Source organism: Mycosarcoma maydis, chromosome 7 (assembly GCF_000328475.2).
Source record: "Mycosarcoma maydis chromosome 7, whole genome shotgun sequence".
Taxonomy (NCBI): Eukaryota; Fungi; Basidiomycota; class Ustilaginomycetes; order Ustilaginales; genus Mycosarcoma; species Mycosarcoma maydis.
In genome coordinates this window covers 588,918-605,098 of record NC_026484.1, presented here as the reverse complement: position 1 = coordinate 605,098, position 16,181 = coordinate 588,918, and the positions used below count along the sequence as shown (strand labels likewise).

Here is a 16,181-nt window from a genome sequence, read left to right as displayed (position 1 = left end):
CACATACAGTAAGTGCCTCTTCGGTCTCTGCAGATTTCTGTCGTGACCTTAGAGTACATTGTTCCGCTCAGCTTCGTGCCCCGCGTCTGTGCACGTAGGCGGGCCCCAGCTACCCACTCGTGTTCCTGTTCAGGGCGGATCACAGTGGGCTTGGCAATCTTTTGTCCCGGACGTGTACCGTTGTGTAAATTCCCAAATCGGGCTAGAGCAGGAGCTGCTTAGCGGAGACAACCCACCCAGGGCCTGAGAAAGCTCTCCTCAATCTGCACTTGCTATGAAGAACTGGCCAAAGAAATGAGGGACAATCGGTATTTCAAGTGCTTTTGTGTCTGTTGATAAGGGATTCTAGCTGATTACTCGAATGAGGAGTGGTGGCTCGCCAGGGAGAAAGAGGTACATATACGATGTCGCTTTGCGTTGTCCATCCCCATTCGCCCAAAACACAAACATTCAGCATATCTGATTTCCGCATACTTCCATCACCATCCTCTCCTCATCTCCAAGCAACGCTCTCACACATTTTTGTCATCACCGTGCACTCAACCTTGACGTGATTTTCTTTCAAGCTATCCCCGTTCTCGGCCCACAAGATACTTATATAGGCCCTCGCATAACATACAATTTGCCCAATCGTGCTGGCCACGTCGTCCAAAAATACCTTAATCGAGTCGCGCATCTTCCACGTTCAGATTCAACTCATTCAAACTCCCGAGCCACAACATGAGGTCCCACCAGATGGCCGCTTTTTTCGCCGTCTCGCTTATGATGATGGTGGTGCTAGGAGCTTTGTCTGCACCGATCCCGAGCCCAAGACCGATCGAGGACATCTATCCTAGCCAGCTTCCCGATGCTGGCACGGCGCAGATCGTTGCAGGAGACAGTGGCATTTTGCCCACGCTGCTCGCCGTCGGCTTTGATCCGAACGATAGATCGGTTCTCAAGCCAGTGAAAAACTCGATGACCCAACGCAATACCGCCTAGTGGCTGCGCCTGACATGCATGCACCGCCTATTTGGTCAACGTCCGCCCAAGGGCCTTTTCTCTCGATATCTTTACAAGCAACGCAATGGTTTTACGATTCCGCACGAAGATGTGGGTAAGAGTTTCCGAGACGCAATTTTTTTTTTGGTTATCAGTGTATTGTCAATGTTGTCTACGATTCTGATGTGTACGTGTCTTGATCACTGTGAGTGACCGCGGTACCCGTGTGTGGTGTGAATTCAGCAGCAAGGCTTCTGAGCGTTCACAGCACAGTGCAACCTGTTTTGCCGGTTTTCTTGGTGGTCCCCGTTTCGGTTCTCTCATACACTTTCTCTCCTGCCAACCAAGTCTGCAGGATCTTAGTCTTCAGAATGGTCTGTTCCTTTTTTCCTCCACCATGTTCCTTGAACAGGTTCGTGTCGAGAACCACGAAATCAGCGCTCTTGCCCTTTTCGAGCGTACCCGCCCATGTATCTGCCTTACAACTGTGTGCGGCGCCGTATGTTGCTGCAGCCATTGCCATTGCAAGCGGCAACGCAAACTGTGGTGTTGTTCTGCGATCCAGGTCTGGCTCTCTGCCCGAGCGTCTCGTGACGGCGGTGTACAGATTGGGCAAGATCCAATGGTGAGCCGTGGGGGTGTCCGAGCCGAGTGCGATGGGCGCACCAGCTTCGACAAACTCGCGAAAGGCAAACGCTCTCGCACAGCGACCCTCGTTGTACGGATCGCCGATCATTTTGCACCATCCTTCCATGATGCTTGGATCACAGTGCACACCCTGGATGCTCGCTGTGATGCCGAGCTTGCCGAGCTTCTCAACATCCTTGGGATCAGTGAGCTCGAGATGTTCGATGCGATGTCGACGATCGCGAATCGATAGACCCTGGTCTGCCAGCTTGTCACCGAGCGTTGCGATAGCTTCAACAGCGGTGTGTACGGCCAGATCGCCGATGGCGTGGATAGCAACTTGAAGATCGACCGAGTCCGCATACTGGACGACCGAGGAAAGCAGAGGTAGTGGCCACATGAGCTCGGCATTCGTCTTGTTGTAGTAAGGCTCCTTGAGCGCGGCTGTGCAGCTGTCGATGACCCCGTCACAGACCAACTTGATACCAACGATACGGAACCACTCGTCGTTGTGTTTCTTGCTGAGCTCGTAAGCATGCTTGACCTGTTCAATGCACGCATCAACGTCGGTCTCGGGGCGCACAAGCCAGTGCGCTGCTACACGGATCGGCAAATTACCGTTCCTCTTTTCCTTGACCCGAAGGATACAGTCCAACGACAATGAGTCCAGAGCCATGTCAATACCACCGGTGAAGCCGCTCTCATGATACGAATTGCAGGCTCGCATGAAGCTCGCCTCCTGCTCTTGCTGTGATGCCAGGTTAGCTAGCTTGGGCCAAACGAAAAGAATGTTGGCCATCTCGAGCAACAGTCCTGAAGCCTTGCCGGTTTCTAGATCACGTACGATCTTTCCACCCTCGGGATCTGGGGTCTCGTCGGTGATACCGAGCTCCTCGAGCGCTGCCGTGTTGCACCAGTGCGAATGCAAGTCGAAGGATTCAATGTAGACTGGACGATCAGGTACAACTTGGTCGATCCAAGAAGCTAGCGCTTTGCCATCGGTGGTGTTCTGCATCCACACGGCTGCAAGGATCCGCGGTGCATCGGGCTTTGCCTCGGCAGCCTCCTTGATTTTTTGCTGAATCTGCTCGAGGTTCTTGCACTTGCCCACATCGACCTTGTCGAGAGACTGACCAAAGTTGAGCAAGTGGGTGTGGCCATCAATAAAGCCGGGCACGACGAGCTTGCCTCCACCCAGATCGACCACCTCTGCGCATTCCTTGAGCTCAGAGGGAATGCTAGCTTCATCACCGACGTAGGCGAGCTTGCTATCGTCGACAGCAATGCATTCTGCGAAGCGGTTTGCTAGGGCTGCAGGGTCTGTGTAGTCCTGCTTGAGTAAGGATGCGGCCTCAAGCTCCTGGGCTTGAGCTGTAAAGAAGATCGCATTCTTGAATAGCTTGACTGCCATATCGACTTGAAGAAGTTGTGTGGAGAGCTGACAGTGATCGCAAAGCAGGAGAGCAAGGTAGGGTCTGATTGCGAGGGAGGGAAAAGAAGACGCGCTTCTGCCGGGGGCTCGATCGCCTCACCACCTTTAAATGGTGTTCTAAGCCCGGCAGTAATACATGATAACAGCCCACAAACAAAGATAACAGGGCTTTTGTTGATGGACAGGCGGTGGTGTGGGGGAGTGTATAAACAATCGTTGATGTACGCGCCCGTGGCGCCAAAAGCCAGCCTAGCCTGGCTGCCACTTTGCAACGGTGCACACGACTCGGTTATCGTGTTTGGTTGAGAGCCCGGTACCAAGGGGCTTTGCCTGTGTGGCTCTCCATGGGTCGAGCAAGCGGCGCAGGTGCGGCAATGCAGTCCACCTCGTCTAGCAACCACGAATGGCACTCTCGCGAAGGCATCACACAGAACGCCGCGCGAGGCTCGTTTGGTGCACCATGAGGCGCAACAGGAATTTGCTGCTGTTCTTTGCGTGGAGGTCATTCACAATTGCCAATCACGAATCATGAATTCCACGGTCTCGCGGCTGTGCTTGCAGCGTTGGCGCCAAGCGCGGCTATCAGCAACTCACGACTGGGATGGGCCTCGTGACTGCGACTAACGTGAACATTCGTGATTCGTGATTCGTGATTCACGATTTTTAACTCGTGACTTTTGGGCTTGGGCACGGGGACCGGTGTTAGGTCATCAGAAATCAAGTCTCGGCAAGTCCGATGAAATCATTTTAACAAGAGTGAAGCCCTAAGCGTGAAGAAAGAACACGAACACGTGGAGCACAGAGCACCGAAAGCGAATCTGTGTACTTGTGAGTAGGCATCGCGATTCCAAAAACACCAGCTAGCCGCACAGGAGACGGATAAGCTGATAACTAACGTAAGTTAAGTCCAAAACAAAACTTGGTGCGAACTCAACACAGCGCGAAAACACTCACGATTCACGACTGTCAGTCAGCTGCACAGCCTGATGTTGCTTTCCGACAGGATTTACGATTGATTCTCGATTGGGGCTTTGGACCCGGTTTGGACCCCTTCTTTGTACAGTCGTGCCTCAACTCGTCTCAACTCGCATCCATCTGTGATCACCTCTCTGATCCTCTCTACCTTCAACGATCATCTCCGCCTGTTCGAGACATCGTCTTGCAAGCGAGGGCTTTCATCGCTCATCGACTGGACGTTCCCGTATCGCATGGACTTGATTACGACCCAACATGCCTGCACGAGATCAGCAAGTGCCGGAGCTCTCCTATCTCCCGACCTATACACAGACCAGGCCACCACCTGACTCTGGACCTCCTCCTGCCTATGCCAATGTGATCGGAAAGGTGTATCCCTACTCTCTCCGGCCGGTGCTGCTCGTGACGACGTTCTGCACTGTCCTCTACCTCCTGCTTGTATCCATCTCCAACTTCAAAGATATCGGACACACTGGCAACAATGCGACAATGAATCTCTTTGACATTCTTACGGGCGCACTTCTCATGGCTGTTGCCCTCTTCGAAGTTCTCGGCTTCGTAGGCGCTCTCAAGGCCAACCTCAAACTCGCTACGCTCTACTCCAAGCTCACGCTACCTGGGTTTGCGCTGGTGATCGCTTGCGAGGTGCTCAACATTGCAGGCCACTACATGTTCAAGAGTCGCATCATCGATGACTGCATTGCTAGGAACACGGGCACAGTTGCTTCCTCGTCCGGCTACAACTGGCTGGGCCAATCAATCAGCAGTACGGTCATGTCGCCGCAGGACGCTACCAACTACTGCAACAGCTCGTGGCGGTACGACTCGACTTGGCAAATTGTCTGGCTTGTCGTCACCATTCTGTTCGGCATTCCTTTCGTCATGTTCAGCTTCGCCTTTGTCCGTCAGCTGCGCGATCCAAACTCTGTTCGAGTGCGCGAGTCCAACTTTGGCTGGTGGCAGCGTCGCCACCATCAGCAACCACCCAGTGCTCAATATGCCAACGGATACAACTCGGCACCTTACGACCCTCAGTCGCAAGCACAAGCCTATTCTTATCCTCCTGCGCCGTACGGCTCTGGCCCGTACTCTGCGCCCGCCGGTCCACCGCCTGGTGCGTTCAGCACAGACGGCCACCGCGATCTTCCTGGATATGAACGTGGTGACATAGAAGGTGACTTTGACGACGACCGCAAGAGCCCAGTGACAAGTCCAACTTCGTATGGCTACAGTGGAACTGGTCGGCCGAGCACGAGCAGGGACCGTGATGCAAGGCAGAACGATGCGGCTAAAGATTCGCAGGTAACGATCCGGCTGGACGATGACGTCGACACCAAGAGCAAGGGACATGGTCGTCACTCCCACGACGATGATACGCCGAGGATTTGATAGCCTTCTTGTACCTGCTTCTCAGCGCTCGTTGCCTTTTGCCCCTAGTATTGTCAAATGACGTTCCGTATTCTCGTCGCAACTTGATTTGGATGTAGATACTTCAGCCTTCTTGCTCATCTTGTATTGTGCTCCTTAGCATCGTTACCGCTCTCGCATGTATTGCAATCAATTTGAACCATCTTAGCCATCATATCTGAGCTTTTGGCGTTTGCGATCTCTTTCTTATCGGACTGAATCTGCTCATCTGCATTGCCTGATGTCGTGTCTGCAATGACTCGTGGTGCGTTCGAATGAAACGACTACAAAGTTTTGACTTGTTCGTGAGAAACATGGTGTGGCACGGACAGGCGAACGAGCCTGCAAAGAGTGAGCAGGTGGAGGAAACCATGATTCGTGATTCGTGATTCGTGATTGTGGCTCGGCTCACAAAAAGCTGAGCCTGAAATTCATTCGCGCACGAGCTGTCTTTCCGACTCGGATTCTCACAAGTGTGACTCGGTAGCTATTCACGTTTAGCTAAGACGACAGCCTTGCTTATTCCAACGTTGGCTCGACCCTGTTTCCGATCTTCTATACCACTTGAAAGCACGAGCTGATCGCGACGGCATCATACTTCGGTCTCACAATTACCCAGGCTGATGCTGTTGCAATTGACGCGAGCGATTCGATCTCGATTCTGCCTCTCCACTTGCACCCAGCTCGTTGTTACACGCCGATTTTCTCCAACTTCCCCGGCGAGGGACGCATCAACGACTTGCTTCAAAATGGATGTAAACGTCAGGGCAACAGATGCGACCACGACGGCGATCACATCTCACAACCAATACAGAACCAGCGGCTTGGAACTAGATGATCTCTCGCCGAGTCCGATCGTCCAATTCAACCGGTGGTTTCAGCACGCCAATGAGAACGGCGTAACTGAACCTGAAGCCATGACCATCTCTACAGTCGCTATTGAGAACGGAGTGGCACGACCGTCTTCTCGCGTGGTGCTGCTGAAGCAAGTCGACGAACAAGGCTTCTTGTTTTTCTCCAATTACAGCTCTCGAAAGGGACGAGAGTTGGAAGCGAATCCGTATGCTTCGCTTACGTTTTACTGGAAGCAACTCTCGAGGTCTGTCCGCGTCTGCGGCCGCGTCGAAAAACTCAGCGCACAAGAGTCAAAGGCGTACTACGACTCGCGTCCGTTGGGTAGCCGCATCGGCGCTTGGGCCAGTCCACAGTCTAGTACGATCGTGTCCAGGCAGGAACTGGAAGACAAGGTCAAAGAGGTGGAGTCCAAGTTCCGCGTTCCCGGCGCCGCTGGTCTGGACGAGGCAAACAAGTGGCAAGGGGACGAGAAGCGCGTTGATGTACCCCTGCCCGACTTCTGGGGCGGCTACAGAATCGTACCGGACGAGGTCGAGTTTTGGTGTGGCCGACCAAACCGGTTGCACGACAGATTCAGGTATACGAGGAGTATTGAGAGCCAAGTTGCTGCGAATGAAGACAAATGGAGTATCGACCGCCTAGCTCCATGAGAGAGAGAGAGAGAGCTTTATACACACTTGGTGCAACACAGACGTGGCAGTGGTACTTTGTTTGTTCTGTCTCGATTCAATGACAACTTAAACGTGTGACTAATTTATGACTGTGCGACCTTGCCGACAATGTTGTATCGCTTTGTGTAATACGAGTGCTGTGTTCAAGAGCAACAAAGGAGACGGAGACCGAGAGATGAGTATCACATCCTTTCACTATGGATACAGAAAGAGAGTAGAGAGACTTACCCAGTCATTGAGCACCTTGAGCTGCTTGTCATCGAGAGTGCTGTAGTCCGCAACCGCATCCTCAGGCTTGAGCGACGACATTCCCAGGCCGCGCGAGCCGTCCTTGCCTGCAAAGATGTGGTACCCTTTGCCAGGGCTGTACATCTCACGCTTGGGCGAAACATCGAACACGGTGCCCTTTACAGCGACGTAGACAGGCTTGGACTCGTCCGTGCCGTCGTACTGCTTGAGCTCCTCGACAGAGATCGGGTCGTCCTTAGGTGGGCTATTGGGAGACGTGAGGTCGGAACAGTGCGCAATCATTATCGGTGAGCCACCGCTTTCTGATGGTCGTATACATCATCGATCTGGTCAACTTACTGGGTCGGCTTTGTCGTTGGCTCCATCATCTTTATATACTTGAAATTTTGTCGGTGCTACTACGAGTGGTGGCGTCAAAGTGAAAGTATCTCGTCCCAGTGAAAGGCACAAGCGAAGCGAGCGTGAATTCCCCGGATTATACAGTCATGAGGGAGTATGACCAATCGTGGATCACTGAATCGTGAATCGTGAATCGTGAATTGGGTTATCGCACAGACAAATCACGAATCGTGAATCGTGAGTCGAATTTTCCGACGTGTTAGGCTTGTGCTCGATCGCCCGATCGGTTGAGATGCCGGGCGGGAGACTTTCGTGATTTTGTGATAATTTGCACTAAAAGCTCAACGCCCGATGCTTGAGCCAGCGTCCTTTGCAAGGCGATGGTCGTTTTTTTTTGCACACCTTAGAAGCTTTCGCGTTTGAGCTTTCTCTTGCAGGATTGGCCGTCCTTGACATCATCGACAACCTCTTGCAGCATCATTGCCCAGCTCGAACCTGCAACGCTGACCTGCATCTACTTTCACCACACTGGTTCGAATAAGTTGCACACCCAACACACCTCTCTTTCCAAAACACGTTAGCGGTGCCGGACTCGAATTCGTGCAAGAACTTCTACCACCATGACGACGGTACAAAAGATTAAGGAGATCGAAGATGAGATGAACAAGACGCAAAAGAACAAGGCTACGTCGTACCACTTGGGACAGCTGCGTGCCAAGCTCGCCAAGTTGAAGCGAGAGCTCATCACCCCCTCGGGTGGCGGAGGCGGTGGACCAGGTATCGGATTCGATGTTGCTAAGACGGGTGTTGCCTCGGTAGGATTCGTAGGATTCCCATCGGTTGGAAAGTCGACGTTGATGTCCGGGCTTACAGGGACAACGTCGGAAGCTGCAGCGTACGAGTTCACCACGTTGACGTCGGTTCCAGGAACGATGAAGGTGCACGGTGCGCCGATTCAGATCATCGACTTGCCAGGTATCATCGAGGGTGCAAAGGACGGCAAGGGTCGTGGTAGACAGGTCATCGCGGTCGCGCGAACTTGCAACTTGATCTTCATCGTTCTCGACGTGGGCAAACCGCTCAAGGACAAGGCGATCATCGAGAACGAACTGGAAGGATTCGGTATCCGTCTCAACAAGAAGCCACCCAACATTGTTGTGCGCAAGAAGGAGAAGGGTGGTATCGCCATCACCAACACTGTTCCGCTCACCAAGCTCGACCACGACGAAGTGAAAGCGGTACTGAGCGAATACCGCATCAGCAACGCCGATGTCTCGTTCCGTCAGGATGCCAACATCGAAGAGCTTATCGATGTGATCGAAGGCAACCGAATCTACGTGCCCGCCATCTATGTGCTCAACAAGATCGACTCGATCAGTATCGAAGAACTCGACCTGCTCTACAAGATTCCCAACTCGGTCCCGATCTCGTCTCAGCACTGGTGGAACGTCGACGACGAGCTGGTGGAAAAGATGTGGCAGGAGCTGTCACTGGTTCGAGTGTACACCAAGCCAAGAAAAGCCGCGCCGGACTACTCGTCACCCGTCGTGCTCAAGACCGGCAGGAGCACGGTCGAGGACTTTTGCAACGCTATCCACAAGGAGATTATCAAACAGTTCAAGTTCGCCATGGTGTGGGGTAAGAGTGCCAAACACCCCAGAGGTCAGAGGGTGGGGGCGGATCATGTGCTGGAGGACGAAGACTGCGTTACTATCTTCAAGCGCTGAGCTCAGCTGCTTGGTTGGCAGTCATTCATTCTTTGAAACGACGACGGGTCATGTTCAAGTGCTGAACTGGCTCCATGACTTTTCTTTGTGTCGCTGTAGTGTTTGTCGCAATGCATGCATTCATACCTTTTTTTGTGCAGGGTCATGGATCATGGGTCATCATTGGGTCATGAGAACATGCCACTTTACAGCCTGTGACGCTCTACTGCCGCTCGGATTCACCACGATCAGTGCAGTGTCTTGTACTCGGCGACCATTCACATTGCCGGCCGGTCGACATCGGGTGTCGTGTTGAACATGCCGAACTTGTGCCTACTGTAGCGAGGCTTGATTGATACAAGTATGCGGGCCTTCTTGCTCGTGTCAAATCTGTTCGCTCTGAAACGGTGCTGTCATCTGGCAAATTGCTTGGCTCTCCACGACCGATTCTGGCGGATCGCAGCCATTTTGCTATCTCGGTGGCGTAAATCAGCAACGAACGAGACAGACGAAAGCCTGTCCATCCCAGATAGAATGACTCATGAGCTACGCCATTCACGACTACGTCCTTCGATTCCCCTCGATCGTATCCAAGTTTGGTAAACACAAGAGCAATGTTCAATGCATCCATTGCGATTATCGAAAAGCGAGACATGCACTATGAACAAACAAAGTTAGAATGCACACACCTTCATCGACTCGGGAGCGTACCTTGTGCCAGAGACCTCGAAGCTGTTGATAACGTCATCGATCTCGGCCACGTCAGCATCGGAAAGCTTGACATGGACAGAGTTGATGTTTTCGTCGAGATACTTTTCCTTCTTGGTGCCGGGAATCGGGATGATGATGGGCGACTTTTGCAGCACCCAGGCAAGAGCAATTTGGCCGGCGGTAGCGCTCTTTTTGTCGGCGATCTTCTTGATTTTGCTGACAAGCTCGAGGTTCTTCTGGAAGTTTTCGCCTTGGAAACGAGGGCTGAAGCGGCGGTAGTCGTCCTCATCAAAGTCTTCAACCGATTTGTACTGCCCCGTCATAAAGCCTCGGCCGAGTGGCGAATAGGCGACGAGTGCTGTGCCGTTTTTCTCGGCCCAAGCCAGGATACCGTTGGTCAAAGCTTCGGGAGTCAGAGGCGAAATCTCGATCTGAATCGCGTCGATATGAGCCACCTTGTTTGCAGCCTCGAGCTGTTCGAGGTTGTATTCGGACACGCCGATGTAACGAATTTTTCCTTGATCCTTGAGCTCCTTCATTGCCCTTACGGTTTCAGTGACATTGACGTTGGGATCAGAACGATGAGCGTAGTACAGGTCGATCTGGTCCACGCCCAATCGACGCAGCGAGTCGTTGCATGCCTGGTGGCACCACTCGGGAGAGCCGTCCAGGAATCTCTCGCCATTCTCCTTGACACGGTTGACAAATTTGGTAGCAAGGAACACCTTGCTGCGCGCTTCTGGGTGCGACTTGAAGTAAGCACCGAATTGTTCTTCGTTGTATCCCAGCCTACGCGACTTGACAGGCGAGTACATATCGGCGGTGTCCCAAAAGGTGACACCGTTAGCAAGACATTTGTCCAAGATGGCATCTACCGTGGATTGTGGGGCAGGTTCTCCGTAGAAGGCTGCGAGGCCCATGCCGCCGTAACCGATGGAGCTGACCTTTTCACCGGTTTTGCCAAATTCGCGTGTGGGGATACTCATCTTGGGCGTTTGAATGGTCTTATGGAGGAAAGGGAGAAAGAGGTGCGGATGCAAGTTGTTGAGCTGTATCTCATCCGAGAAAGCATGCGAGTGAGGCGGTACTTATACCTTCGAATTACTGCGTAGAGGTGTAGCGGAAGTGACACCGGGTAAAACGGCGCACGGGCTTGTAACCGCAGAGTACACCAGCAAACGCAAATGCCAGCGCGTCTGCGCGTCTGTGCTGCTTCTTCTCGAGCAACGTTGACGGCGCTACCCGGGTGTTGGTGCATCGGCTCTACTTGCTCTACGCTTGCGTTGCTAACAAACTCAAGCTTCACACGGTCGCCACCATTCGTGCTTGCAGCTCCACAAGAACGCCGCTGCGCATGAGTTAGTGTATAAAGCTGCGCTGAGCACCGAGTGTGGAGTGGAGGTACAGATTTTATCACTCGTGACTGTGGAGGTGGAGCGAGGCGTACAACGGGACTAAGTGTGCACGTACGCGACTCAGTTGCGCTTTTATTCGGACGAAACGTGGGTTTCCAACTCTGGAACTCGTAATTGATACTATCGTGAAGGACCCTCGTGCCTGCTGCTGGTCAAGACAACATTGCCTACATGCGTTGCAGACCCTAGCTACAGTCATGAGGACGCTGCCGCCGGTCGAGTACATGTGCGACTTGTCAAGCACCGAATTGCAATGACTTGGTTATCGTATTCAACTTGTGCGAGAACGGTGTTCAACTGTCACGATGACAATCAAATGACACGGTGAAGGGGTTGACCACGCACAAGGCGTGGAGGTGAGCCGATGGATGTCTGGTCGGGGCTTGTTCGTGTTCGCATGCGCTTCTGTAGCTCATCAAGCATGGTAAGCTTCCCGAGACAGATGAGCGCTTTTCAGTCTTTGTTTCTTTTTCTGTCTTGTCGCATAGTCTTGTTGGCCAGGCTTGTGCACCTCAAATCGCACGCTTCCGGCTCATCTCGGACGACGCCAGGCACGAGCCGTCTTCCGACAAGGCACTGGTGTAGCAAGCACCTTCACGAGACTGCAACCACGTGAGTGCTCATCTCTATCTTGCTCTCGGTCAGGTCGGTTGCGACTGGTTCAAAGCGTATGAAAATTGGCTCATCTCAACCTGAGCGAGACCAATTCGAGTTGACGTTTACGATACCGCACCACGCGCCGATCATCTTGATACATGTCCAGCAGCCATCAACTTCGCTCCAGCAAGTCTTCCATCGCAAAATTCAACACCTGTCCCATGGTATCTACAACGTGCCAAACTGGGTCAGCCAAAAGAATGAATCACATCAAGCTAGAAGCATTATAGATGTATTCGTAGGAGGGATCTGAAAACATTACAGCGAATGCATTTAGAGCTTGGCCTTCTGGGACTTGAGCACACCGTCGAGTTTGGTGGCGAGCATGATGTTGCCCTTGACCTTGAGCTTGCCGGACATGAAAGCCTTCTGGCCGTTAACCTTGCCGTCGGCGAGGTCGATGAAGGTGTCATCGGAGAGGTTGATGGTGACATCAGCCTTTCCCTTGGCCTTGCCCTCGTAAGCTTCAGCGTTCTGGTTTGCAATAGACAGAGCGAGAAAAAAAGCAAATCAAAAGAGTCAGTGGATGGTCGAAGTTATTGTACGCTCGATCCGGATCATTTGGGCGCATGGAGGGAGGGCGATGCTTGGAGCGGCGAAGACATAACGTTCGTTGCCTGCTGTTGCAAGCGCACAGCACTGGACTGATACCGGCAAGTTCGGCGTGGCTTGGTCGCAGTGCAAGTTGAATGTGCCCAGGGAACAAAGTGTCTGACGCGACAGATGATTCGAATGACCGAATTGGGGCGGAAACGTACCTTCTTGAGGTCAATGGTCCAGACGAGCTCCTCGCCTTTGGAGTTCTTGACGTGCATTTCGAAGCAGCCGTTGGTCTGTTATGGGCGTAGAGGAGAAAGAGTGGTTGATGGTTCGAAGCAGGCAAGATCGATCGATGACATCCAAATTGGAAGCGATCAGATTCGCAGGAACAAGGGAGAGCGAGAGCAAACGAGGACTAGAGTCAGCAGAGTTCTCTATCGCTTTGGTAACCATATGCGAACCTCGCCAGCGAGAGAGATGCTGTGAGCCGCAAGTGGCTGGACAGACGGTTGCATAGCAACGCGTCGTGTCGTCTAGCAGGCTCTTCTGTATGGCAAGGATAATGGCGGCGATCTCACACCGGAGTGAATACCTACCTTCTTCTGGATGTCCTTCTTCTCCTTGTCATCCATGCCCTTGAGGCCTTCGGTGATCTGCTCGAAGAGAGCCTTGGACTTGAAGTCAGACATTGTGGATATGAGTGGTAGGTTGGTGAAGGACGGGAAAGGAAGGGATGATGCGTGGTGGATGACAATGAGGAAGGAAAGACGAAGTGTGGGGACGTATTTGTAGTTCCCACCGGTTGGGGTTGAGCGTGAATCGAGACGTCCTCGTTACACTTTCAACTGTCAATTTCCAATCGGCGCGATGAGCGGCGAGCGAGCAGCACGAATCGTAAATGGCTTGCGATGCGCTAGATGTGCAACCAGCCGGTCGAGGCGGATGGAAGCCAGGAGTTTATTCAGCGAGCTTGAATCTTGGGCACAAGGGCAGTCTAGCCGTTGAAGCGAGTGACCAAATGGATGCAAACAGCGTTCGTTGCAGACTCGTGTGAATCGGTGCCAAAGCCAAAGTCAAATCTAAAGCCAAAGCCAAGCAAGTGGACTTACTGTATAGACAGTGTGGAGTACCAAGTAGGAGAAAAGCTGCTTCTTCCGCGTCAAGTTAGCGTCCAACTCGACTCGCCTCGCTTGCGCGGTGACGCTGCAAAGACCGAGACTGACTGTTGGTCTGCCTTGTTTGAATTGTTTTTGAAGTTGGATTTTGCACACGATTCATCAGATTTTCCAAAAGCAGCGTGAAAGAGGCGCTCTGCATGTCTGAAATCGCCGCCTTCTGCTCTACTGCGCGTGCCTTTCTGCCTTTCTGCCTGCCACGCCCTGCCATCGTGGATGCCGTGGTAACTGTCTGAGCCACTTTGTTTCTTGGAGATCAATCGTGAATGAGGTAACCTTTACAATGTAGAACAGAATAATCCAAGACAAACCAACTCACCGTCCGTCTGCAGTCTGCCGAGGGATGCACCGCTGCAAAACTCGTGACTGGTTCAAATCGGCTAGGTGTGCCTCATAGATGCTCCCATTCACTTTAAGCTGAACATCAATGAGCGAGCACACAACAAGACTTACAACTCTTTTCCTGAGATCAAAACCTGGAGTGTCGCATGTCGATCTTCCACCCACTGCGTTTGAGCGTGAAATTTCAGACAAGTTTGTCGCTCGCCTGAACCCCGCCAAAGTCACCCCAGATTCGCTTGCAGCTTGCCCTCGACTCTCTCAAAGTCGACGAGCTGTGTGCCAGTGATATCTCCGACGGTTGACGCAGGTTCCGTCAGCTTCCACTATTTCCACGCCTCGGCCCAGACAAGTGCCGATGATCCGTTTGAGCCTCACCGCCCCATTAAGGGTTAAGAGGTTCAACCATAGTGTCAGAACTCTTCAAAGTGATCCGACACTCTAGGCGCAACCCAGACCGAGTTGAACAGAGATGAGATTATTTAGGTTGATATGGGAGCTACCATCTGCTTTGGCCGCGACAGACGCAGCGGGGCCAACGAGCGAGCAAGTTCAAGCGAGACCCCCCACACTTGGCACCGGCATCACGGGCATCGCGGATGGGTCTTGCTCCCAATACGCCACCCAACAAACAACAACAGAGACGCCATGGCAATGCCCAATCAATCCTGAATGGCTCTCAATCTTCCGTACGTAATTATCTGCTTGCTGTCCTCCGCACATGTCATTCGTTCGCCTTCTTCCCCGCAAAGCTCGCCGTCCATTGGAAAACTGTGTCGTGTTTGTGATCGCCAATGTGCCGATCGGATTGCACGCCAATTCGCATGGTGTCGCCGGCTTCACAAGTTCAACTGTCAATGCTCAGGCTCGTCGAAGCCGCCTCTTTCGAAGGCCTAGGCTAATCACAATCGTCACAGAGAGCGGGTAAAAGTTGCTGTTATATGATATTGTTACAGAATGACCGAGAACCAAGGACAAAGTTGGAAAGAGAGCAAGTGAATCGAAGGGCGCCCAGCAGGAATCGAAAGTTGCCATGGCACTTTTTAACCTGACCTGCTGCCAATTCTCGCCAACGACTGGGCGAGTAAGGAAGAAGAGCAAGCGACACGGATGAAAACAAGTCGGGTCAGTGGCATGAACTCATGTCTTTGCGCAGAGAGTCCCGAGCTGGACACAATGCAAAAGTAAGGAACAACGTACATCTTCTGACTGCTCTGCTTCTTCGATCGAATCGCTCTGACTGACGGTCCGCAACACGGACTTTTTGGAAGATTCTTGCATTTCGCCTGCAATGATGAGCTCGTCGAGAATCTGCAATAGTTATGGTGGCAGCAAAAAAGATCCATTGGTCAATGAACATCAAACATAAACGAATGGCGATAGCTCTCGGACAGCCCATACTCACTGCATATGCCTTTTGAAAGTTGAAGATGAGGTCGAGCTCGCAAACGTTGCCAAAATACCGATCAAGCACCTCGACATATCGATGGATGATCTCGAGTGTTACCAGCTCGTTGTCACCTTGACTAATTCCAGTTACAAAAAAGAGCGACGCGTATCGTCGATAGACCACTTTGCTATCCTTGTACTCAAGAAAGTTACACATCCTTGTTCGTCTCGCCAGAACAAGCTGCGTGACATCTTTTGTGATCTTGAGTTTTGCCTTGGGCGACATGGTGGTGAACCATTTGGCAAGACGAACCTTGCCTTGACGGCTGATGAGTAGGATCCAATTGATCTGTAGTGCCAGCATCAAGCAATAAACAGCCCCAGAAGTCAGCAGTCTGATATCGTTTTGAGCAAGCAAGTCCGAGTGAGTGTTTATTAGCTTACCGCCATATTGCAAGTACCGACCGCGCTGGTCACAAAGAAGGATGAGCAGGTGCACGATAACTGACGAGGTGGATCAGAAACACAGTCGTGAGTGTTGATCTGATCGATGTATTTCCTCTGTCACTCACAGACTGCATGGGTGTGCCCCAAGCGCGAAAATCCACCCATTCTTGCTGACTAAGCACACTCCGAGACCAACACTCACGACTTTTTTGGAAACGACATGCGAGCTGGCTTTGCGTGCAACGGCAAGCTGAATTCACACGCGA

The 16,181-nt window shown here is 52.3% G+C and overlaps 9 protein-coding genes across 9 annotated transcripts; 4 read left to right on the top strand and 5 right to left on the bottom strand.

The window, feature by feature from the left end:
- Positions 1–720: 720 nt before the first annotated feature.
- On the top strand, positions 721–981 carry UMAG_11940 (uncharacterized protein; the record flags this gene model as incomplete). Its single annotated transcript, XM_011391264.1, has 1 exon — positions 721–981. The coding sequence occupies one exon, from the start codon at positions 721–723 to the stop codon at positions 979–981; it is 261 nt and encodes an 86-aa protein (XP_011389566.1).
- A 262-nt stretch (positions 982–1,243) lies between these two features.
- Positions 1,244–3,019, bottom strand: UMAG_03011 (uncharacterized protein; the record flags this gene model as incomplete). The annotated part of the gene is made up of 1 exon (XM_011391091.1): positions 1,244–3,019. One exon carries the CDS (start codon positions 3,017–3,019, stop codon positions 1,244–1,246), a length of 1,776 nt encoding a protein of 591 aa, XP_011389393.1.
- Positions 3,020–4,270: 1,251 nt separating this feature from the next.
- UMAG_03010 (uncharacterized protein) lies at positions 4,271–5,404 on the top strand (the record flags this gene model as incomplete). Its single annotated transcript, XM_011391090.1, has 1 exon — positions 4,271–5,404. The coding sequence occupies one exon, from the start codon at positions 4,271–4,273 to the stop codon at positions 5,402–5,404; it is 1,134 nt and encodes a 377-aa protein (XP_011389392.1).
- Positions 5,405–6,171: 767 nt separating this feature from the next.
- On the top strand, positions 6,172–6,927 carry UMAG_03009 (pyridoxamine-phosphate oxidase PDX3; the record flags this gene model as incomplete). Its single annotated transcript, XM_011391089.1, has 1 exon — positions 6,172–6,927. One exon carries the CDS (start codon positions 6,172–6,174, stop codon positions 6,925–6,927), a length of 756 nt encoding a protein of 251 aa, XP_011389391.1.
- Positions 6,928–7,031: 104 nt separating this feature from the next.
- Positions 7,032–7,565, bottom strand: UMAG_11939 (uncharacterized protein; the record flags this gene model as incomplete). Its single annotated transcript, XM_011391263.1, has 3 exons — positions 7,032–7,085; positions 7,177–7,441; positions 7,537–7,565. 3 exons carry the CDS (start codon positions 7,563–7,565, stop codon positions 7,032–7,034), a joined length of 348 nt encoding a protein of 115 aa, XP_011389565.1.
- Positions 7,566–8,156: 591 nt separating this feature from the next.
- Positions 8,157–9,263, top strand: UMAG_03007 (putative ribosome interacting GTPase; the record flags this gene model as incomplete). Its single annotated transcript, XM_011391088.1, has 1 exon — positions 8,157–9,263. One exon carries the CDS (start codon positions 8,157–8,159, stop codon positions 9,261–9,263), a length of 1,107 nt encoding a protein of 368 aa, XP_011389390.1.
- Positions 9,264–9,916: 653 nt separating this feature from the next.
- Positions 9,917–10,939, bottom strand: UMAG_03006 (putative aldo-keto reductase yakc [NADP+]; the record flags this gene model as incomplete). The annotated part of the gene is made up of 1 exon (XM_011391087.1): positions 9,917–10,939. The coding sequence occupies one exon, from the start codon at positions 10,937–10,939 to the stop codon at positions 9,917–9,919; it is 1,023 nt and encodes a 340-aa protein (XP_011389389.1).
- Positions 10,940–12,298: 1,359 nt separating this feature from the next.
- UMAG_11938 (uncharacterized protein) lies at positions 12,299–13,254 on the bottom strand (the record flags this gene model as incomplete). The annotated part of the gene is made up of 3 exons (XM_011391262.1): positions 12,299–12,499; positions 12,784–12,858; positions 13,162–13,254. The coding sequence occupies 3 exons, from the start codon at positions 13,252–13,254 to the stop codon at positions 12,299–12,301; spliced, it is 369 nt and encodes a 122-aa protein (XP_011389564.1).
- A 1,868-nt stretch (positions 13,255–15,122) lies between these two features.
- Positions 15,123–15,918, bottom strand: UMAG_11937 (putative AP-1 complex, subunit sigma1; the record flags this gene model as incomplete). Its single annotated transcript, XM_011391261.1, has 4 exons — positions 15,123–15,155; positions 15,280–15,390; positions 15,485–15,817; positions 15,913–15,918. The coding sequence occupies 4 exons, from the start codon at positions 15,916–15,918 to the stop codon at positions 15,123–15,125; spliced, it is 483 nt and encodes a 160-aa protein (XP_011389563.1).
- Between the last annotated feature and the right edge of the window lie 263 nt (positions 15,919–16,181).